The sequence below is a fragment of the Crinia signifera genome, chromosome 2 (assembly GCF_055691185.1).
Source record: "Crinia signifera chromosome 2, ASM5569118v1, whole genome shotgun sequence".
Classification (NCBI taxonomy): domain Eukaryota; kingdom Metazoa; phylum Chordata; class Amphibia; order Anura; family Myobatrachidae; genus Crinia; species Crinia signifera.
This window is the reverse complement of record NC_139218.1, coordinates 378396795-378421188: the sequence shown is the minus strand read 5'-3', so window position 1 is coordinate 378421188 and position 24394 is coordinate 378396795. Positions and strand designations below refer to the sequence as shown.

General features: G+C 51.5%; 1 protein-coding gene and 1 long non-coding RNA gene across 6 annotated transcripts in view; both read left to right on the top strand.

Moving 5' to 3' along the window:
• LOC146058115 (ferroxidase HEPHL1-like) overlaps positions 1-3115 on the top strand; it is a 68273-nt gene extending 65158 nt beyond the window's left edge. Inside the window, exon 19 of the mRNA XM_083170116.1 lies at positions 46-3115. Within this exon, the coding sequence (XP_083026242.1) occupies positions 46-248 (203 nt within the window). The 3' untranslated portion in view covers positions 249-3115. The remainder of the gene's footprint in view (positions 1-45) is intronic.
• Positions 3116-8501: 5386 nt separating this feature from the next.
• LOC146059237 (uncharacterized) overlaps positions 8502-24394 on the top strand; it is a 37725-nt gene continuing 21832 nt past the window's right edge. For 3 of the 5 annotated variants that reach the window (XR_014470197.1, XR_014470199.1, XR_014470201.1), the window contains exons 1-3: positions 8502-8608; positions 13477-13544; positions 15136-15185. This is a non-coding gene — a long non-coding RNA (uncharacterized LOC146059237). Of the gene's footprint in view, positions 8609-13473; positions 13545-15135; positions 15186-24394 lie in introns of all 5 variants that reach the window. The other 2 variants (XR_014470198.1, XR_014470200.1) reach the window with 1 other exon arrangement.

Below are 24394 nucleotides of genomic sequence, written 5' to 3'. Positions count from 1 at the left end.
CTGGTGTTATCAGCCCTTTACATTCCCTCTTTATTTGTATTCCAGATCCTGACAGCATGACTGGGGTGCCGTTTCTGGGGCAGGTCCTGACAGCGAGCCAGGCCAATGTCGCCCTCCTGTGTCTCCTATTCATTGGTTTGGTCCTTTTAGTAATTCTGCTTCTAGTAATGACAGTTCTCAGTTGCAAAAAGAAAAGGATGCATTACAGCACCATTTACAAAGGTGCGCTCCCAATGAACAGTATATGAGAGCTCAGCTGCAATGGACAGTATATGAGACCCAGCTGCCATGAACTATAGGATCCCAGGAAGTGCCTTTGCATTTACTGCTCTATGTTTACATTGCTGGAGATGCGTCTGAGCCCCCGGACCTCTGCAGTATGAGAAGACACTGTTGTTTTATAATGGAAGCCAAGGAAAGTGATAAGGAGGCGAAATTCTTAATGACCGACAAAAAGCAGGAAGCGTTAACGTTTTTTTATTACACTTAGATTTTATGGGGTTTTGTATTTTTGAGAGTCAGTGAACGAAAATGATTTTAAAATTTCTGTTTTTAAAAAGTGCTTAAGTAACAAAATAATTTTGTGATGTACTACTGTGCTACCTCATCTAATGCATAGCTGTGTAAGGATTATCAAAAATCTAAGTACACAAGATAATCCTTGTGACTGCTGTACAATACACAGAGCCTCCTAGAGACCACAAAACAATATGAAGAGCTTCCTAGTAAACACAACACAATAAAATAAAGCAATACACAAAGGGATAATTAGAATCTCAAGCATAAATGGAATATAAATAGTCACCAGGGCCGGTGCTAGGGGGTTCGGCGCCCTCCTGCAAACTATAAATTTGCGCCCACCCAAGCTTTACAAAGGGACAGCGCACACCAAAAGAAAAATGTGTGATCTCTCAAGGAAGGGGAATGGCCACACAAATGTACTCCCACTCCAAATTACACCACATAGTAGCACAATATTATTCACCTTACACAGCTGTTACTAGCCATTTTGGTGCCATAAGTAAAAAAAAACAGGGAGAGTTTGCGCCGTAGGAGCGTGCAAAAATGTAGGAGCGTAGCTTTATGGGGAATGGGCGTGGTCACATAAAAGTACCAATTACACCGTAATCCCCATAACACATTATGCTTCAAACCCTAATGCCCATTACACATTATACCACACACAGTAATGCAAATTATACATTATGCCACACATCATGATGCCCCTTACACAATATGCAGCACACCATAATGCCCATTACACATTATGCCACACACTGTAATTCTCCTTACAAAATATGCCATGCACCATAATGCCCATATGACATTGACACACATTATGCTACACATAATGCTCCGAATACTCCTGGATTTACCCACATTTGAAGGGCTGCTTATTCAGAACGCCCACACCAGTTGCCAAAAGTAGTTGCTCTGCTTATACGTAGTGCTCACACCAGTTGCCAACATTAGTAGCACTGTGTAACCATATGCCCACACCAGTTGCCGACATTAGTAGCACTGTAAGTAGGTAAGTAGAATTTATATAGCGCACTTTCTCCAACAGGACTCAAGGCGCTACTGTGTAACCATATGCCCACACCAGTTGCCGACATTAGTAGCACTGTGTAACCATATACCCACACCAGTTGCCAACAGCAGTAGCACTGCCTATACATGTGCCCCCACCAGTTGCCGACATCACTAGCTCTGTCTACATACATGCTCACACCAGTTGCCGACATTAGTAGCGCTGACTATACACGTGCCCACACCAGTTGCTGACATTAGTAGCGCTAACTATATACGTGCCTACACCAGTTGCCGACATTAGCAGCGCTGACTATACACGTGCCCACAGCAGTTGCCGACATTAGTAGCGCTAACTATATACGTGCCCACAGCAGTTGCCGACATTAGTAGCACTGACTATACACGTGCCCACACCAGTTGCCGACATTAATAGCGCTGACTATACACGTGCCCACAGCAGTTGCTGACATTAGTACACTGACTATACACGTGCCCACACCAGTTGCTGACATTAGTAGCACTGACTATACACATGCCTACATCAGTTGCCGACATTAGTAGCGATGTCTACACACATGCTCACACCAGTTGCCGACATTAGTAGCGCTCACTATACATGTGCCAACACCAGTTGCTGACATTAGTAGCGCTAACTATACACGTGCCCACACCAGTTGCCGACATTAGTAGCGCTGACTATACATGTGCCCACACCAGTTGCCAACATTAGTAGCACTGACTATACACGCAGAGGCGTAGCTACGGTGGAGCCGATGGAGCGCTTGCTCCGGGCGCAGTAATGTCACCTGGCGCCGGAGCTTTGCACTCTACCGCCGGCTCCACTGCCCTGCTCGCCCGTTCCATGCCCTGAGAAAGAAAAAAACCCGGCCAGCGCTCTCATTGCGCATGCGCCGGTTTGGGAGCTATGGGGGAGAGAGACAGCAGCGTCTGCAGTGCTGACTGCGGAGTATACCCGCGCTCAGCTCGGCTCCCTCTCCTAAGTCCAGGACCCAGCCCCCCGCCTGCCTGCACTGTATAGTTCACTAGTAGCACTTCAAGACGGAGCTGCTGCCGTCAGAACACACCGCAAGACGATGCAGCTCCGCAGGAAGTGGCAGGCTGGCAGCTAGAGGTGAGAGGGGGTAATTTTACAATATCAAGCGTGCACTGGGGGTGTTTAACAGTGACGGCAGTGTGAAGCTGCACATTGTCCGGTCACGGACTAATAGGCCCAGCGACAGTGGGGTCTACAGTTTTATCACTCCCCCCTTCTCTCCTGCCTCACTCCCTGCCATGTCTTCCTCCCTGCTCTGTACTGGCCTACCCCCTTTTTCGTTTTATGCTATGTCCTGCTCCAACACCATTCCCATTCTGCCCCCCACTCTGTACCACCTCTCTCCCTACTGCAAATATACTTACCCTTCATCTCTGGCCAGGGTCTGTCTGGTCCTGTAGCAGTGAAAGTAATTGGAGGGGCAGAGCATTGAGGACCCATTTTATATACCCTCGATGCTCGCCCAGGATCACATTGTAATATGCAATCGTATCTTGGGGGATGTACCTTCACTGAAAAGGAACCCACTGTGCGATGTGCACAGCCATATGTGTGCGCATGTATGGTCAGTGCTGATCCCCCCGGGGGGGGGGGGGGGGGGGGGGGCGCGAAACATGCTCTTGCTCCAGGCACCATTGCACCTAGCTACACCGCTGTATACACGTGCACACACCAGTTGCTGACATTAGTAGCGCTGACTATACATGTGCCCACACCAGTTGCTGACATTAGTAGCGCTGACTATACATGTGCCCACACCAGTTGCTGACATTAGTAGCACTGACTATACACATGCACACACCAGTTGCTGACATTAGTAGCGCTGACTATACATGTGCCCACACCAGTTGCTGACATTAGTAGCGCTGACTATACATGTGCCCACACCAGTTGCTGACATTAGTAGCACTGACTATACACATGCACACACCAGTTGCTGACATTAGTAGCGCTGACTATACATGTGCCCACACCAGTTGCTGACATTAGTAGCACTGACTATACACATGCTCACACCAGTTGCTGACATTAGTAGCGCTGACTATACATGTGCCCACACCAGTTGCTGACATTAGTAGCACTGACTATACACGTGCCCACACCAGTTGCTGACATTAGTAGCGCTGACTATACACATGCCTACATCAGTTGCCAACATTAGTAGCGATGTCTACACACATGCTCACACCAGTTGCTGACATTAGTAGCGCTGACTATACACATGCCTACATCAGTTGCCAACATTAGTAGCGATGTCTACACACATGCTCACACCAGTTGCTGACATTAGTAGCGCTGACTATACACATGCCTACATCAGTTGCCAACATTAGTAGCGATGTCTACACACATGCTCACACCAGTTGCTGACATTAGTAGCGCTGACTATACACATGCCTACATCTGTTGCCAACATTAGTAGCGATGTCTACACACATGCTCACACCAGTTGCTGACATTAGTAGCGCTGACTATACACATGCCTACATCAGTTGCCGACATTAGTAATGCTGCCTACACACATGCTCACACCAGTTGCTGACATTGGTAATGCTGCCTGCCTATACACGTGCCCACACCAGTTGCCAACATTAGTACACTCACACTTTAGTCTGCTGTCCTGGCAGCTCAGTCTCTCCTGTGTCTCTCTTCAGTCTTGCTCCATCGTAGCCCCGCCCCTCCGTCAGTGTAGCCCCACCCCCTCCGTCCCATGTAGCCCCGCCCCTTTTAGTACGTACTGCTGCCCTGATGTATACTATAGGAGCCTGGAGGGAACTCTGTGCCTCCGGCGCTGCTGCGTGCCCTGCAGTGTGATAGGCGCAGCAGCAGCCGGCAGCCTCAGAGAGTCAGAGACAGCAGGGGATGCAGAGCAGGGACAGTGGCGCCTCTCCTGCCCGGCGCCTACCTGCTTTGCATCCTCTGCTGAGCGGGTAGCGCCGGCCCTGATAGTCACTGATCATGAAGATCCAGGTGACATAAAACAAATCCATTTTTTTTGTGAATCTTCTCATTAAATATCCTTGTTATGATTTAGAAGCATCACCACAGAAACATAAATGGAATGATGTGTAATACAATACCAGTAATTTAAATACCAACAGCGAATAGGTGAAAAGATGATTGCAAGGATCCTCAAATAAATAAAACCACAGACCCAAATGTCACAATAGGTATGGTGAAAAGGGAAATCCAGTCCAAGTACAATATGAATGGACTGTGTGCCATACTCACTTAAATGTGAAATAAATTATGCACATACAGGCATCTTTAGGGATCAACCTCCCTGGTAGCGTTACATGCCTGAAACCCAAGACAACAGTAATATGCACCTCACTTACATGTAAGGAATGAATATCCATATGAATAAAGGTTTCTTTAAATTCTGAACAGTAAATATAGTGCAACCGCACCCAGCTCACAATCACACTGAGTTGGGATCCTCACATAAAGGTTTCTGTCATTGCTCTTCCTTGCGGTATGGTTTTCTTTTCATAAAGTTGTATAAAATAGATATGAGCCAGAGTTCGCAAAGTTTAATAATTTATTCACAACCATTCAAAAAGACAATAATAAAAAATGCTTATATATCTATATATATTTATATGTATATATATGATAGATAGATAGATAGATAGATAGATAGATAGATAGATAGATAGATGAAAATGAACCAAATCCAGTGTCATTTTTAAGAGGAGGTTAAAAATTAGAACCACATAATCCTATGCACGGGTATAAGTGTCCCGACATTCACCTGAACGTGTTGTCCATCTAATACAAAAGCCTTTGGAAAGTGTCATTGGTGAACCCAATAATCCAAATCCAATGTATCAATCCAATCCAATGTTTCAAATATATCAAGGGCTTTAACAAGGTATAGGTGGGAGACATTCTTCGGTACTTGTGTATTATCAAGGCGCTCGATTTTATCCAAATCGCATCCGATATTGCATCCGATTTATCGGCCGATTTTCTGCCGATTTTTGGCCGATTTGATCAGCAATGCGATTTTGCGTCCGATTTTTGGACGATTTTCGGCCATTTCCTGATGATTTGCATGTTATTCCATCCTTGCACACCCCCAGGTACTATGCGATGGTATGCGATGTGATTTTCGGGAAAATGCCCCTGATTGTACAATTAAATATCACATAGCAACGTATGCCAGCAAGTGGCATGCGATGCAATGTGATTTGCAATGTTAAATGCCCCCCCATTGTTAACGCCACCCCCACTATCAACGCCAACCCGAAGCGTGGCGAGCGCAGCGGTACGCGTCCTCCGACCTTTTCATACCCCCACTATCCACGTCGGCGTGGAGTTGATTTTAGATAGTGTGGCGAGCGCAGCGAGCCACCGAGCCCGAAGCGTGAATTACTTTACATGTATTCCGCGTCCCCTCGCCACGCTTCGGGCTCGGTGGCTCGCTGCGCTCGCCACACTATCTAAAATCAACTCCACGCCGACGTGGATAGTGGGGTATGAAAATGTCGGAGGACGCGTACCGCCGCCCCTCGCGGGCTCGCTACGCTCGCCACGCTTCGGGTTGGCGTTGATAGTGGAGGTGGCGTTAACAATGGCGGTGCATTTAACATTGTAAGCACCCATCAGGGTGATTGTACAATTACAAATCGAATCGCTTCACATGCATCGCATGGCATGCATCACATGCCACTATATTGCATGCGATGCACTACGATGGAAATCGGGGGTGTGCAAGGTGTGCAATAATGGAACAGCATGCAAATTGGCCGGAAAAAGTGAAAAATCGGTCGAAAATCGGCCGCAAAATCGCATCCGATTTTTCTATGCGATTTGCGGCTGATTTCGTGGGCGCCGTGATAATACACAAGTACCCATTCTTCACATGAAGAGGAGCAACAGAACACGAGGACATGCACTGACACTAGAGGGAGGACGATTCAGGGGAAATGTGAGGAAGAATTACTTCACAGAAGGGTAGTGGATAAGTGGAATAGCCTACCATCAGAGGTGGTAGAGGCAGATACAGTAGTACAATTTAAACATGCTTGGGATAGGCATATTGATATCCTTACAAAAAATAAGGATCAAATATGGTTTGAGGTAACATGTTTAATAAAGGGGCAGACTAGATGGTTCTTATCTGCCATCACATTCTATGTAATGTGGTTTGATTTTTATCATGGCATCCTGAACTGGGCCCTGGTTGCTTTAAAGTGTCCATTGCACTATAAATCAAAGTGTAGGGGAAGACTATAGTGCAAAATAGCCACCCAATCAGGAAAAATAGATACAACCTATAAATAGCGAAGATATATGATTATATGATTAAGTCACTATTACGAGTAGCATAATACTATACACAGAGGTAATTTGGCACGTACATGATTCCAACGTCAGCCAGAAAAATGTTGAAAGGTATGCCCGATAGAACGCCAACAGTGCAGGGTGGGGATCCAGGGGCTGGCCAGCCACTCTGGGAGCACTGGACATGCCCCCAAAATGATGAAAATGGGGTTGTGGTGCAACTTGGAGGCCCCTCTCCCCTCGCCCCAGGTTCTGTTCCCTTTTCAGGCGCACCAGATCTCGGCTTTAAGACTCCAAAAGTTGGGAGGTGTGTCACAGTATTTATAATGTAATGGCACATAAGAGGGCATTGGCATTCTGCAGTTGATGGGTGCTGGCAGCAAAATAAATGTGCAATGGATAACAGTGTACTGTATGTGAGTGTGTATGTGGTGGGTGGGGAGATACAACTTTGTCATCTGTGTTATTTTTACAAAACAAGTATATGAATAAAAGGAGAACATGAAGATACCTGAATTCTGATGTATTTGTGTTCACAGTCACTGTACCAAGTGCTTCATGCACGCTTATCCTGGCAGTTACCACCACGCGCCAACAGTGCCAAGGGCATCAGCCCAGCTGCAGCCATCTTGCTTGGTGCATACATGGCCCAACAGGCCAGTGATTGCAGTATGGACGTCACAGGGTCACAGTGAGCAGGTCTCAATTGGGCCCTTGAACCCATGACCTCATTGCTTTGAGGCGTCGCACTGTTCATGCTGCCAATATTCAGTTCTGTTTTAATGAACAATTGGACAATGTCACCCTTCTTTAGAAACTTTGATTCATCTCCCCCAATATGTATTACCCAATATATTATGTTTCCCTAATTTGTACTAATAAACATAGCAGCAATCTCGCAGGAAGGACGATGCTGCTGCGCCCTGGGGATAATACTTCATGTGCTATCTGGTGCGTGTTACCTTATCGCCCTGCCCGTAGCGCACATTTATTCGCCCGCATGCCCCTCATTGGGAATCAGCCATTCTTTCTGTGTCTGCAGATACAAATACAGCACATGCATCTCTCACCCCTGTCTTACAGACTCTGACTTCACCTGTCCCTCTCATTTAATAAAGCATACACCCATTATATAATGCTTAGCATTGGGGGAGATTTACCATAGCTTGGAGAGAGAGATAAAATACCGACCAATCACCTCCTGTCATTTTCCAAACACTACCTGTAACATGGCAGTTAGGAGCGGACTGGCTGCTACTTTATCTCTCTCCACATTAATTCTCTCCAAGGTTTGATACATCTACCCCTAAATATGAAGTGTCCCCCATTGTCCTAGAGAAATGTCAGCAGTTTTATATTTTGAATTAAAATAAAAACTGTCAAAGTATAAATCAGAGTTTGGCAAAGAAGCTGCTGACCGATATTGGGTCACAAATGCGCTATAATACTCCGGTAACGCAGGTCTGATAGCGGCTCTTCCGTCGTCTCCTGGGCACCATTATGGCGGCTGTACCCTTGGTTTGTAGGGTATTTATCTGAACCAATATCATTTACCATGCAAATCACATCATGGACTTGTATTTACACCTTTACATGCCATGGCCTGGCCACTGTGACTAATGATGTCATAATGAGTGAGTGACACCAACTGCCGCTCCCAGGCTGTGACAGGTCAGAACCTCACAGAACACCAGACATACTGTACAGACAGAAACCAGCTACTGTACCTTGGTAAGTGAGATTTCTTACAGAATGGTCAGTACTACTACGCAGAAACTAATACAGGTCGGGTATCCCTTATCCAAAAGGCTCTGGACCAGAAGCATTTTGGATAACGGCTTATTCTGTATTTCGGAAAATATATATTTCAGTGTGGAATCTTGAGGTTTATCTTGTATTTATGTCGTACAAACACATCAAACACATGAAATAAACACAAATATATTTTATTTGTGCATGAAACAAGGTTTTAAAACATGAAACACAGTTTGTGTACAATCTCAGGCACTGAATCTAAATGCTAAGCAATCATTTTCTTGCACATATTTAGTGGCAGTTACATGTCATGTCCCCAGTAGTGCACTTACAGATGTCCACAGTAGTGCCAGTTACATACTGTATCATGTCCCCAGTAGTGCCAGTAACATATCATGTCCCCAGTAGTGCCAGTTGCAGATGTCAAAGTAGTGCCAGTTACATACCATGTCCTCAGCAGTGCCAGTTACAGATGTCCCCAGTAATGCCAGTTACAGATGTCCTCAGTAGTGCCAGTTACATACTGTATCATGTCCCCAGTAGTGCCAGTAAGATATCATGTCCCCAGTAGTGCCAGTTGCAGATGTCAAAGTAGTGCCAGTTACATACCATGTCATCAGTAGTGCTATTACAGATGTCCCCAGTAATGCCAGTTACAGATGTCCTCAGTAGTGCCAGTAACATATGTCCACAGTAGTGCCAGTTGCTGATGTCACTGTAGTGCCAGTTACATATCATGTCCTCAGTAGTGCTGTTACAGATGTCCCCAGTAGTGCCAGTAACATATCATGTTCTCATTAGTGCCAGTTACAGATGTCCTCAGTAGTGCCAGTTACATATCATGTCCCCAGTAGTTCCAGTTACATCATGTCCCCAGTAGTGCACTTACAGATCTCCCCAGTAGTGCCAGTTACATACTGTATCATGTCCCCAGTAGTGCCAGTAAGATACCATGTCCCCAGTAGTGCCAGTTGCAGATGTCACAGCAGTGCCAGTTACAGATGTCCCCAGTAATGCCAGTTACAGATGTCCTCAGTAGTGCCAGTTACATACTGTATCATGTCCCCAGTAGGGCCAGTAAGATATCATGTCCCCAGTAGTGCCAGTTGCAGATGTCAAAGTAGTGCCAGCTACATACCATGTCCTCAGTAGTGCTGTTACAGATGTCCCCAGTAATGCCAGTTACAAATGTCCCCAGTAGTGCCAGTAACATATGTCCCCAGTAGTGCCAGTTGCAGATGTCACTGTAGTGACAGTTACATACCATGTCCTCAGTAGTGCTGTTACAGATGTCCCCAGTAATGCCAGTTACAGATGTCCCCAGTAGTGCCAGTAACATATGTCCCCAGTAGTGCCAGTTGCAGATGTCACTGTAGTGACAGTAACATATCATGTTCTCATTAGTGCCAGTTACAGATGTCCTCAGTAGTGCCAGTTATATATCATGCCCCAAGTAGTGCCAGTTAGATGTCCTCAGTAGTGCAAGTTACAGGTGTACCAGTTACATACTGTATCATGTCCCCAGTAGTGCCAGTTACAGATGTCCAAGTAGTGCTTTTACCAACAACAACAAATACATTCTGGAAACTATGGATAAGGGATAATTTGGATTATGTAACCTGTAGCAGAATAATCATTATCAGTATAAAACTGTATTCACTAATAACTATCCGCAACAAAGCAAACACCAGGTCTGATTACATTGTCTTGCAAGGGTACAATTAATTATTGTCTTATATGGTGCCACAAGGTTTATGCAGCCACTTACGTAGAAGCAGAACATACACTAATATTATATAGGGCCTGATTCTATGGTGTGAGCAAAAGAAGAAGAGAGCAAGTAACTTTATAAACCTGGCTAGTACCATGCTGTACTGCTTGGGCTGGAGGGAGGGAGTCAGTAAGATTGCCAGAGTTAGATGTGGTGGGAGGGGGAGAGAGTTGTGGGAGGGGCAGATGTAAGAGGGCAAAGGGCCGCATTTATCAAACCATATTTGCGGCTAAATCCCCGAAAACACCCATTTTTGGGGGGTTAGCCGCAAATATTAAGTATCGCTGAAATGTACCAAAGGGGGAAGGCAGCAGGAATTTCCGATCCCCGCTGCTATCCCACCTGCCACATCCCCTATAGCAGGGCTGGGCAATTACGGCCCTCCAGATGTTGATGAACTACACATCCCAGGATGCTTTGCATTAGTTTTGCTAAGTGTCCATGCTGAAACTGATGCAAGGCATGCTGGGATGTGTAGTTCATCAACATCTGGAGGGCCGCAATTGCCCAGCCCTGCCCTATAGGCTTCTATAGGGGATGCAATGCTGCCCAATGTAACAACATCGGGCAGCCCGGCTTCGCATCCCTGGGCTATCACCATTCTGAGATGGCGAAAGCCCATTGTAGCCTATGGCTATGCTATCATGCTGCTGCCGGGGTCGGCAGGGTCGGCGGGGGTCAGCGCTAACCACACATGCGCAGACCCCCTGACTTCCGGCTGAGCGCATTGCAGGGACGGGCTCTGCCCTGTTCTTTACAATGCGATCCTGGGTGGTAACATTCCCCCCAGATCGCATTGTAAATGCGATAATTGATAAATGGGCCCCAGAGAGAGATGTGGGAGGGGCAAATGTAAGATGGGCAGAGACAGGGCGAGATGTACTAAGCCTTGAAAAGTGATAAAATAGAGAGTGATAAACCACCAACCAATCAGCTCCTGTCTGACATTTTTCAAACTCAGCCTGTGACATAACAGTTATAAGCTGATTGGCTGGTGATTTTTCACTCTCCATTTTATCACTTTTCAAGCTTAGTACATCTGGCCCATAGAGAGATGTGGGAGGGGCATATGTAAGATGGGCAGAGAGAGAGATTTGGGTGAGGTATCTACACTGACATCTAAAATTCTATGCTGCCGAGCATGTGTGGCCAGTGCTGCTGATAGAGGAAGGGGAGGTTGATTACTGTTGGCCCTGGCCTGTTGGCGGGGCCCTGGGTCCTGATGTGCCACCCCACACACACACACTTCCCCATTGCAGTCAAGGAGAGGACTGACTGCTGCTTTAGCAGCCTCTATCTTCCAGCACAGCACACGCCAGTAGCGCACGCAGGGGGGGTTTCTGAGTACCCAGAAACCCCCCAGGCTGAAAGCTGAGGGTCCCCTTTTTAAATGAGTGCAAGAATTTTAAAAATCGGCCCTTGGGAACCGGAGATATATGACTTCAAAGCAGTGGTCCCCATCCAAGCCTGTTAATTGCTCTTCCCAGTCAGATATTTCAGGTTCTGTCTGACTTAGAGTTTTTCTGAGGGTATATTCCAAAAGATGGAACTCTCCCCCTTTGAACGACTCTAGAAGCTTGTCTCTACTTTTCCGAGAACCAGAGATATCAGCCTTCGAGCAGCTGGTTACTGTTCCAGCTCCACACACCTGGTATGTAGTTTTATATACTCGTTGGCAGATTGCTCTGCCTCCTGAACTCTGATCCCCTAGTCCCCAATACCATTTGGTAGGTGGGATTCTCTAGTTTTTTATTCCATTAAAATCTAAGAAATCTATTTCCGGGAACTGGAGATATCTGCAATCAAGCAAGCTGTACTCTCACCAGAAAATTATGAATAATAAGCCCACTCCACTATACACCCCTCCTCTGCATATTAAACATCCTCTACCACCCTGGAAGTTATGTATCAGGGCCCCTTCAATTAGCCCAATGCCCCCTTCTCCCACCCCATCTCCCACCATCTGTGCAGTAAAGGGGTAATTAGTGGAAATTACTGATCCAGGCCCTACATGCTGAGCGGTTGATATAATATCCCCTACCACCCGCGGGACATCAAAGCTTCCTCCACCCCTACCGCTGGAGGATTGGTAGGTGCCCCAATACATTGCTATGCCCAGGGGTCTACACTGCTGTTGACACCCCTGTATGTATATTATTATTATTATTATTATTATACATTTGGTCTATCTATAATACTTTAACTGACCCGGCATATACTGGGTCACCTAAGTGTCCATCTCCGTGCTTTGCTCCGCCCCTCTGGAAACCCCCTTCTGAAAATCCTGCGTTTGCCCCTGCACGCTGCTATATGCTCGGCTAGAAAGAGAGTCAACAGTCAGTCCTCTCTCCTATGCAGGGGCGCTGACAGGTCACCTGGGCCCTGGGAAAATGTAGGGGGTGTGGCCTCTGGAAAGGGGCATGGCCACATTCCCATGCAGTTTTTTTTTTAAGAAGACGGAAAGAGAAGACAGGCTAGAAAGGGGGAGGGGGAGCGGGCCCCCGGCCTCTACAGTAGACCTGGGCCTGGGTAAAAAGTACCCTCAATTAAATACAAGGTCACTTACTAGCATCTAGAAAGAACCGCAGTTGACCTGTTCCTGGTACTGATGTGCAGTTCACCACAGGCCCAATTCAGACATGATCTCAGGGCTGCGAATCTTCACAGCCAAACAATCAGGTAAACTCCGCCCCACACGCGTGAACTCCCGCCCATGTGCACGGCTGCACGTTTGTTCGCAGCTGTGCACATGATGGTAGAACCATTTGCAATCACTCACATGGAATGGTTTTCCCCTCTGTGCGCAGTGCAGAGTAAGCCAGGACTTTCTCAGCGATGGCTACAGGGAGAAGGAGGCCGCTGCTGACATCAGCAGCCCTCCCACCCAACGGCTGGAGAACGTCTGTGTTTTTTGGGGAACTCCCAGAAAACCCTGGGTTATCACCCCCCAAGCGGCCGCAGGGTGACAATCACCCTGCGGCCGCTTGGGGGAGGTAACCCGGTGCCCCAGAAAACACATAAGAATCTATGTTGTATATAAATATTACTAGTGTTCTTCTTTTGATTTCAGCAGCACAACAACTATGGGCGCAGAAGAGCTGCTCATGATGTGTGACGTGTGGGCCAACTACGCCTGGTTCAGTAAGTACAGTGCATGTAGCGGTGACATTGTATGATCCCTCTCTGATTACAGGCACCTTAGGGGAAAAGTCGCAGCCAATTCCCCTCGAGTCGCCCAGGATGTTCCCGGGTGGCAGGATCGCATGTCGTCCTTTTGCATGCAATATATAGCATGTGATCCCATTCCCTGCTGCCGGGAGGCTGTCTGAGTCGGAGGTCAGGTCCGATCTCCGACTGCGATGTGCATGGGGCCGCGCATCAGATTGGATCACACATGCGATATGGACACTTTACACGTTACACCCGATCCATCGGAATTGGGTGAAAAGTGTACAATTTGCACTAGTGAATGGCCAGCTTTAAAAGCATCTCCTGGGATGCAGTCAAAACCCGATGGTCAAAATCCCGACAGTCAAAATACCGACAACCATTGACCGACGGTCAAAATCCCGACAAAGTCAAAATACCGACATTTAAAATACCGACAAGGTCAAAATACCGACATATAGAATGTAGACAGGTGAAAAAGTCAACATGACTTTCAGTCGACAGGTCGTGAATGTCGACTGTGTCGACATTCGGATCATAAAACAGTGAAAAAGCCATGTCAACCTTTTGCCTGTCGACCTAGACCCTGTCAACCTAATGCCTGTGTCTTCCTATTGACCGGTTGAACTTAACATGTGTCGACCTTAACACACGTCGACCTTGTCCCATGTCGCCCTAAACCCATGTCCACCTTTCCCCATGTCGATCTAACAGTGTCGATCGTTATGACTGTGGACCAAACGATCCCAACCTGTGACGGGTCCCCCCACCAGGTACAGTATATATGGTACTTATGTAGTATCTGGGCTGCCGATTTCTAAATCGGGTCGGATCGGGAGATCGCATCGCATCGCATGCGACCATGCGATTCGATGCGATGCGATGCGATGCGATGACCCGATTTTTCCATAGGAATCAATGTTAAAATGGACTGAGTCCATTTTAACATGGAATTCAATGGGAAAAATGGGTCCTTTTCATACCCCTACTATCCAAGTGGGCATGGAGTTGGATATAAACCTGTGGCGAGCGTAGCGAGCCACCGAGCCCGAAGCGTGGCGAGCGTAGCGAGCCACCGAGCCCGAAGCGTGGCGAGCGAAGCGAGCCCCGCGAGGGGACGAATACCGTCCCCTCGCGGGGCTCGCTTCGCTCGCCACGCTTCGGGCTCGGTGGCTCGCTACGCTCGCCACAGGTTTATATCCAACTCCATGCCCACTTGGATAGTAGGGGTATGAAAAGGACCCATTTTTCCATAGGAATCATTTTAACATTGATTCCTATGGAAAAATCGGGTCATCGCATCCGATATCGGATGCGATGCGATGCGATGCGATGCGATATCGCATCGCATCGCATCTGATTGTATGCCTTAACTTAAGGCATACAATCAAAAAATCGGCAGCCCAGATACTACATAAGTACCGTATATATATATTCTCCGACATTCTGTGTAACATACAGTGTAATATATGGAAACATTCTGCAAGCCACAATGCCATCACTGTCAGCTGCAGAATCCATAGCAGCACCAGTCTGTCTGACTTACTTTATATTTCATTTACAGAGCTTAAAAGGCAATACAAACATGTGAGGGCAGACGTGAGGAGCCTAGCAGTAAGTGACCACTACATCGCTACTCTGTCTCTCCCCATCACTTTTTTGCCCACTATATCTCTCCCCTTCCCTCTATCTCTTGCTAAACCTCTATCGGTATCAGTCTCCCTTTATCAATCTCTTTACTGGGGCCTACACATGGGGAGACAACTCAGAATGCTCAGATCTCTGAGCACACAGCGCTGCACAGTCATGTGCTGCTGAGCGATCTGTCCGGGACAGTGTTCTCCGTGGGGGGCGGGCATCACTATCGCTATGCCCCTACACACAGCCATGTGCCGCTGAGCATACTGTCAGGGTCAGTGTTCTTCCTGGGGGCCGCACATTACTATCGCTATGCCCCTACACACAGCGATGTGCCGCTGAGCATACTTTCAGGGTCAGTGTTCTCCGTGGGGGCCGCACATTACTATCGCTATGCCCCTACACACAGCGATGTGCCGCTGAGCAATCTGTCAGGGTCAGTGTTCTCCGTGGGGGCCGCACATCACTATCGCTATGCCCCTACACACAGCCATGTGCCGCTGAGCGATCTGTCTGGGTCAGTGTTCTCCGTGGGGGCCACACATCGCTATCGCTATGCCCCTACACACAGCAATGTGCCGCTGAGCGATCTGTCAGGGTCAGTGTTCTCCGTGGGGGCCACACATCGCTATCGCTATGCCCCTACACACAGCCATGTGTCGCTGAGCGATCTGTCAGGGTCAGTGTTCTCCATGGGGGGCCGCTCATCACTATCGCTATGCCCCTACACACAGCAATGTGCCGCTGAGCGATCTGTCAGGGTCAGTGTTCTTCCTGGGGGCCGCACATTACTATCGCTATGCCCCTACACACAGCGATGTGCCGCTGAGCATACTGTCAGGGTCAGTGTTCTCCGTGGGGGCCGCACATTACTATCGCTATGCCCCTACACACAGCGATGTGCCGCTGAGCAATCTGTCAGGGTCAGTGTTCTCCGTGGGGGCCGCACATCACTATCGCTATGCCCCTACACACAGCCATGTGCCGCTGAGCGATCTGTCTGGGTCAGTGTTCTCCGTGGGGGCCACACATCGCTATCGCTATGCCCCTACACACAGCAATGTGCCGCTGAGCGATCTGTCAGGGTCAGTGTTCTCCGTGGGGGCCACACATCGCTATCGCTATGCCCCTACACACAGCCATGTGTCGCTGAGCGATCTGTCAGGGTCAGTGTTCTCCATGGGGGGCCGCTCATCACTATCGCTATGCCCCTACACACAGCAATGTGCCGCTGAGCGATCTGTCAGGGTCAGCGTTCTCCGTGGGGGCCGCACATCACTATCGCTATGCCCCTACACACAGCGATGTGCCGCTTAGCGATCTGTCAGGGTCAGTGTTCTCCGTGGGGGCCGCACATTACTATCGCTATGCCCCTACACACAGCGATGTGCCGCTGAGCGATCTGTCAGGGTCAGTGTTCTCCGTGGGGGCCGCACATTACTATCGCTATGCCCCTACACACAGCCATGTGCCGCTGAGCGATCTGTCAGGGTCAGTGTTCTCCGTTGGGGCCACACATCGCTATCGCTATGCCCCTACACACAGCAATGTGCCGCTGAGCGATCTGTCAGGGTCAGTGTTCTCCGTGGGGGGCGCACATCGCTATCACTATGCCCCTACACACAGCAATGTGCCGCTGAGCGATCTGTCCGGGTCAGTGTTCTCCGTGGGGGCCACACATCGCTATCACTATGCCCCTACACACAGCAATGTACCACTGAGCATACTGTCAGGGTCAGTGTTCTCCGTGGGGGGCCACACATCGCTATCGCTATGCCCCTACACACAACAATGTGCCGCTGAGCGATCTGTCAGGGTCAGTGTTCTCCGTGGGGGCCGCACATCGCTAACGCTATGCCCCTACACACAGCGATGTGCCGCTGAGCATACTGTCAGGGTCAGTGTTCTCCATGGGGGCTGCACATCGCTATCACTATGCCCCTACACACAGCGATGTGCCGCTGATCGATCTGTCTGGGACAGTGTTCTCCGTGGGGCCACACATCGCTATCGCTATGCCCCTACACACAGCCATGTGCCGCTGAGCGATCTGTCCGGGTCAGTGTTCTCCATGGGGGCCGCACATCGCTATCGCTATGCCCCCACACACAGCAATGTGCCGCTGAGCGATCTGTCAGGGTCAGTGTTCTCCGTGAGGGCCACACATCACTATCGCTATGCCTCTACACACAGCAATGTGCCGCTGAGCGATCTGTCAGGGTCAGTGTTCTCCATGGGGGCCGCACATCGCTATCGCTATGCCTCTACACACAGCAATGTGCCGCTGAGCGATCTGTCAGGGTCAGTGTTCTCCATGGGGGCCGCACATCGCTATCGCTATGCCTCTACACACAGCAATGTGCCGCTGAGCGATCTGTCCGGGACAGTGTTCTCCGTGGGGGGCCACACATCGCTATCGCTATGCCCCTACACACAGCAATGTGCCGCTGAGCGATCTGTCCGGGACAGTGTTCTCCGTGGGGGCCGCACATCGCTATCGCTATGCCCCTACACACAGCAATGTGCCGCTGAGCGATCTGTCCGGGACAGTGTTCTCCGTGGGGGCCGCACATCGCTATCGCTATGCCCCTACACACAGCAATGTGCCGCTGAGCGATCTGTCCGGGACAGTGTTCTCCGTGGGGGGCCACACATCGCTATCGCTATGCCCCTACACACAGCAATGTGCCACTGAGCATACTGTCAGGGTCAGTGTTCTCCGTGGGGGCCACACATCACTATCGCTATGCCCCTACACACAGTCATGTGCCGCTGAGCGATCTGTCAGGGTCAGTGTTCTCCGTTGGGGCCACACATCGCTATCGCTATGCCCCTACACACAGCAATGTGCCACTGAGCATACTGTCAGGGTCAGTGTTCTCCGTGGGGGCCACACATCACTTTCGCTATGCCCCTACACACAGCCATGTGCCGCTGAGCGATCTGTCTGGGTCAGTGTTCTCCGTGGGGGCCACACATCGCTATCGCTATGCCCCTACACACAGCAATGTGCCGCTGAGCGATCTGTCAGGGTCAGTGTTCTCCGTGGGGGCCACACATCGCTATCGCTATGCCCCTACACACAGCGATGTGCCGCTTAGCGATCTGTCAGGGTCAGTGTTCTCCGTGGGGGCCGCACATTACTATCGCTATGCCCCTACACACAGCCATGTGCCGCTGAGCGATCTGTCAGGGTCAGTGTTCTCCGTGGGGGGCGCACATCGCTATCGCTATGCCCCTACACACAGCAATGTGCCGCTGAGCGATCTGTCCGGGACAGTGTTCTCCGTTGGGGCCACACATCACTATTGCTATGCCCCTACACACAGCCATGTGCCGCTGAGCGATCTGTCAGGGTCAGTGTTCTCCGTTGGGGCCACACATCGCTATCGCTATGCCCCTACACACAGCAATGTGCCGCTGAGCGATCTGTCAGGGTCAGTGTTCTCCATGGGGCCACACATCGCTATCGCTATGCCCCTACACACAGCCATGTGCCGCTGAGCATACTGTCAGGGTCAGTGTTCTCCATGGGGCCACACATCACTATCGCTATGCCCCTACACACAGCAATGTGCTGCTGAGCGATCTGTCCGGGTCAGTGTTCTCCGTGGGGGCCGCACATCGCTATCACTATGCCCCTACACACAGCAATGTGCCGCTGAGCGATCTGTCAGGGACAGTGTTCTCCGTGGGGGCCGCACATCGCTATCGCTATGCCCCTGGCCTACACACAGCAATGTGCCGCTGAGCGATCTGTCAGGGACAGTGTTCTCCGTGGGGGCCGCACATCACTATCGCTATGCCCCTACACACAGCGATGTGCCGCTGAGCGATTTGTCCGGGTCAGTGTTCTCCGTGGGGGCCGCACATCACTATCGCTATGCCCCTACACACAGCCATGTGCTGCTGAGCGATCTGTCAGGGTCAGTGTTCTCCGTGGGGGCCGCACATCGCTATCGCTATGACCCTACACACAGCCATGTGCCGCTGAGCGATCTGTCTGGGTCTGTGTTCTCCATAGGGGGCGCACATCACTATCGCTATGCCCCTACACACAGCAATGTGCCGCTGAGCGATCTGTCCGGGTCAGTGTTCTCCGTGGGGGCCACACATCACTATCGCTATGCCCCTACACACAGTCATGTGCCGCTGAGCGATCTGTCAGGGTCAGTGTTCTCCGTGGGGGCCACACATCGCTATGGCTATGCCCCTACACACAGCGATGTGCCGCTGAGCGATCTGTCCGGGACAGTGTTCTCCGTGGGGGCCACACATCACTATCGCTATGCCCCAACACACAGCGATGTGCCGCTGAGCAATCTGTCAGGGTCAGTGTTCTCCGTGGGGGGCGGGCATCACTATCGCTATGCCCCTACACACAGCCATGTGCCGGTGAGCGATCTGTCTGGGTCAGTGTTCTCCATGGGGGCCACACATCGCTATCGCTATGCCCCTACACACAGCAATGTGCCGCTGAGCGATCTGTCAGGGTCAGTGTTCTCCATGGGGGCCGCACATCACTATCGCTATGCCCCTACACACAGCCATGTGCCGCTGAGCGATCTGTCAGGGTCAGTGTTCTCCGTGGGGGCCACACATCGCTATCGCTATGCCCCTACACACAGCAATGTGCCGCTGAACAATCTGTCAGGGTCAGTGTTCTCCATGGGGGCCGCACATCACTATCGCTATGCCCCTACACACAGCGATGTGCCGCTGAGCGATCTGTCAGGGTCAGTGTTCTCCGTGGGGGGCCACACATCGCTATCACTATGCCCCTACACACAGCAATGTGCCGCTGAGCGATCTGTCAGGGTCAGTGTTCTCCGTGGGGGGCCACACATCGCTATCACTATGCCCCTACACACAGCGATGTGCCGCTGAGCGATCTGTCTGGGTCTGTGTTCTCCATGGGGGGACGCACATCATTATCGCTATGCCCCTACACACAGCCATGTGCCGCTTAGCGATCTATCCGGGACAGTGTTCTCCGTGGGGGCCACACATCGCTATCACTATGCCCCTACACACAGCCATGTGCTGCTGAGCGATCTGTCTGGGACAGTGTTCTCCATGGGGGCCGCACATCGCTATCGCTATGCCCCTACACACAGCGATGTACTGCTGAGCGATCTGTCAGGGTCAGTGTTCTCCGTGGGGGCCGCACATCGCTATCGCTATGCCCCTACACACAGCAATGTGCCGCTGAGCGATCTGTCAGGGTCAGTGTTCTCCGTGGGGGGCAGCACTTAGCTATCGCTTTGCCCCTACACACAGCCATGTGCCGCTGAGCGATCTGTCAGGGTCAGTGTTCTCCGTGGGGGGCCGCACATCGCTATCGCTATGCCCCTACACACAGCAATGTGCCGCTGAGCGATCTGTCAGGGTCAGTGTTCTCCGTGGGGGGCAGCACTTAGCTATCGCTTTGCCCCTACACACAGCCATGTGCCGCTGAGCGATCTGTCAGGGTCAGTGTTCTCCGTGGGGGGCCGCACATCGCTATCGCTATGCCCCAACACCCAGCCATGTGCCGCTGAGCGATCTGTCAGGGTCAGTATTCTCCATGGGGGCCGCACATCGCTAACGCTATGCCCCTACACACAGCCATGTGCCTCTGAGCATACTGTCAGGGTCAGTGTTCTCCGTGGGGGCCGCACATCGCTATCGCTATGCCCCTACACACAGCCATGTGCTGCTGAGCGATCTGTCAGGGTCAGTGTTCTCCGTGGGGGCCGCACATCGCTATCGCTATGCCCCTACACACAGCCATGTGCTGCTGAGCAATCTGTCAGGGTCAGTGTTCTCCGTGGGGGCCGCACATCACTATCGCTATGCCCCTACACACAGCCATGTGCTGCTGAGCAATCTGTCAGGGTCAGTGTTCTCCGTGGGGGGCCGCACATCGCTATCGCTATGCCCCTACACCCAGCCATGTGCCGCTGAGCGATCTGTCAAGGTCAGTGTTCTCCATGGGGGCCGCACATCGCTATCGCTATGCCCCTACACACAGCCATGTGCCTCTGAGCATACTGTCAGGGTCAGTGTTCTCCGTGGGGGCCGCACATCGCTATCGCTATGCCCCCACACACAGCCATGTGCCACTGAGCGATCTGTCAGGGTCAGTGTTCTCTGTAGGGGGCCGCACATCACTATCGCTATGCCCCTACACACAGCAATGTGCCGCTGAGCAATCTGTCAGGGTCAGTGTTCTCCGTGGGGGCCGCACATCGCTATCACTATGCCCCTACACACAGCGATGTACCGCTGATCGATCTGTCAGGGTCAGTGTTCTCCGTGGGGGGCCGCACATCACTATCGCTATGCCCCTACACACAGCAATGTGCCGCTGAGCGATCTGTCAGGGTCAGTGTTCTCCGTGGGGGCCGCACATCACTATCGCTATGCCCCTACACACAGCCATGTGCCGCTGATCGATCTGTCCGGGTCAGTGTTCTCCGTGGGGGGCCACACATCACTATCGCTATGCCCCTACACACAGCCATGTGCCGCTGAGCGATCTGTCAGGGTCAGTGTTCTCCGTGGGGGCCGCACATCACTATCGCTATGCCCCTACACACAGCGATGTGCCGCTGAGCGATCTGTCAGGGTCAGTGTTCTCCATGGGGGCCGCACATCACTATCGCTATGCCCCTACACACAGCAATGTGCCGCTGAGCGATCTGTCAGGGTCTGTGTTCTCCGTGGGGGCACACATCACTATCGCTATGCCCCTACACACAGCCATGTGCCGCTGAGCATACTGTCAGGGTCAGTGTTCTCTGTGGGGGCCGCACATCACTATCGCTATGCCCCTACACGCAGCCATGTGCCGCTGAGCGATCTGTCAGGGTCAGTGTTCTCCGTGGGGGCACACATCACTATCGCTATGCCCCTACACACAGCCATGTGCCGCTGAGCGATCTGTGAGGGTCAGTGTTCTCCGTGGGGGCCACACATCGCTATCGCTATGCCCCTACACACAGCCATGTGCCTCTGAGCATACTGTCAGGGTCAGTGTTCTCCGTGGGGGCCGCACATCGCTATCGCTATGCCCCTACACACAGCCATGTGCTGCTGAGCGATCTGTCAGGGTCAGTGTTCTCCGTGGGGGCCGCACATCGCTATCGCTATGCCCCTACACACAGCCATGTGCTGCTGAGCAATCTGTCAGGGTCAGTGTTCTCCGTGGGGGGCCGCACATCGCTATCGCTTTGCCCCTACACACAGCCATGTGCTGCTGAGCAATCTGTCAGGGTCAGTGTTCTCCGTGGGGGGCCGCACATCGCTATCGCTATGCCCCTACACCCAGCCATGTGCCGCTGAGCGATCTGTCAGGGTCAGTGTTCTCCATGGGGGCCGCACATCGCTATGCCCCTACACACAGCCATGTGCCGCTGAGCGATCTGTCAGGGTCAGTGTTCTCCGTGGGGGCCACACATCGCTATCGCTATGCCCCTACACACAGCAATGTGCCGCTGAGCGATCTGTCAGGGTCAGTGTTCTCCGTGGGGGCCACACATCGCTATCGCTATGCCCCTACACACAGCCATGTGTCGCTGAGCGATCTGTCAGGGTCAGTGTTCTCCATGGGGGGCCGCTCATCACTATCGCTATGCCCCTACACACAGCAATGTGCCGCTGAGCGATCTGTCAGGGTCAGCGTTCTCCGTGGGGGCCGCACATCACTATCGCTATGCCCCTACACACAGCGATGTGCCGCTTAGCGATCTGTCAGGGTCAGTGTTCTCCGTGGGGGCCGCACATTACTATCGCTATGCCCCTACACACAGCGATGTGCCGCTGAGCGATCTGTCAGGGTCAGTGTTCTCCGTGGGGGCCGCACATTACTATCGCTATGCCCCTACACACAGCCATGTGCCGCTGAGCGATCTGTCAGGGTCAGTGTTCTCCGTTGGGGCCACACATCGCTATCGCTATGCCCCTACACACAGCAATGTGCCGCTGAGCGATCTGTCAGGGTCAGTGTTCTCCGTGGGGGGCGCACATCGCTATCACTATGCCCCTACACACAGCAATGTGCCGCTGAGCGATCTGTCCGGGTCAGTGTTCTCCGTGGGGGCCACACATCGCTATCACTATGCCCCTACACACAGCAATGTACCACTGAGCATACTGTCAGGGTCAGTGTTCTCCGTGGGGGGCCACACATCGCTATCGCTATGCCCCTACACACAACAATGTGCCGCTGAGCGATCTGTCAGGGTCAGTGTTCTCCGTGGGGGCCGCACATCGCTAACGCTATGCCCCTACACACAGCGATGTGCCGCTGAGCATACTGTCAGGGTCAGTGTTCTCCATGGGGGCTGCACATCGCTATCACTATGCCCCTACACACAGCGATGTGCCGCTGATCGATCTGTCTGGGACAGTGTTCTCCGTGGGGCCACACATCGCTATCGCTATGCCCCTACACACAGCCATGTGCCGCTGAGCGATCTGTCCGGGTCAGTGTTCTCCATGGGGGCCGCACATCGCTATCGCTATGCCCCCACACACAGCAATGTGCCGCTGAGCGATCTGTCAGGGTCAGTGTTCTCCGTGAGGGCCACACATCACTATCGCTATGCCTCTACACACAGCAATGTGCCGCTGAGCGATCTGTCAGGGTCAGTGTTCTCCATGGGGGCCGCACATCGCTATCGCTATGCCTCTACACACAGCAATGTGCCGCTGAGCGATCTGTCAGGGTCAGTGTTCTCCATGGGGGCCGCACATCGCTATCGCTATGCCTCTACACACAGCAATGTGCCGCTGAGCGATCTGTCCGGGACAGTGTTCTCCGTGGGGGGCCACACATCGCTATCGCTATGCCCCTACACACAGCAATGTGCCGCTGAGCGATCTGTCCGGGACAGTGTTCTCCGTGGGGGCCGCACATCGCTATCGCTATGCCCCTACACACAGCAATGTGCCGCTGAGCGATCTGTCCGGGACAGTGTTCTCCGTGGGGGCCGCACATCGCTATCGCTATGCCCCTACACACAGCAATGTGCCGCTGAGCGATCTGTCCGGGACAGTGTTCTCCGTGGGGGGCCACACATCGCTATCGCTATGCCCCTACACACAGCAATGTGCCACTGAGCATACTGTCAGGGTCAGTGTTCTCCGTGGGGGCCACACATCACTATCGCTATGCCCCTACACACAGTCATGTGCCGCTG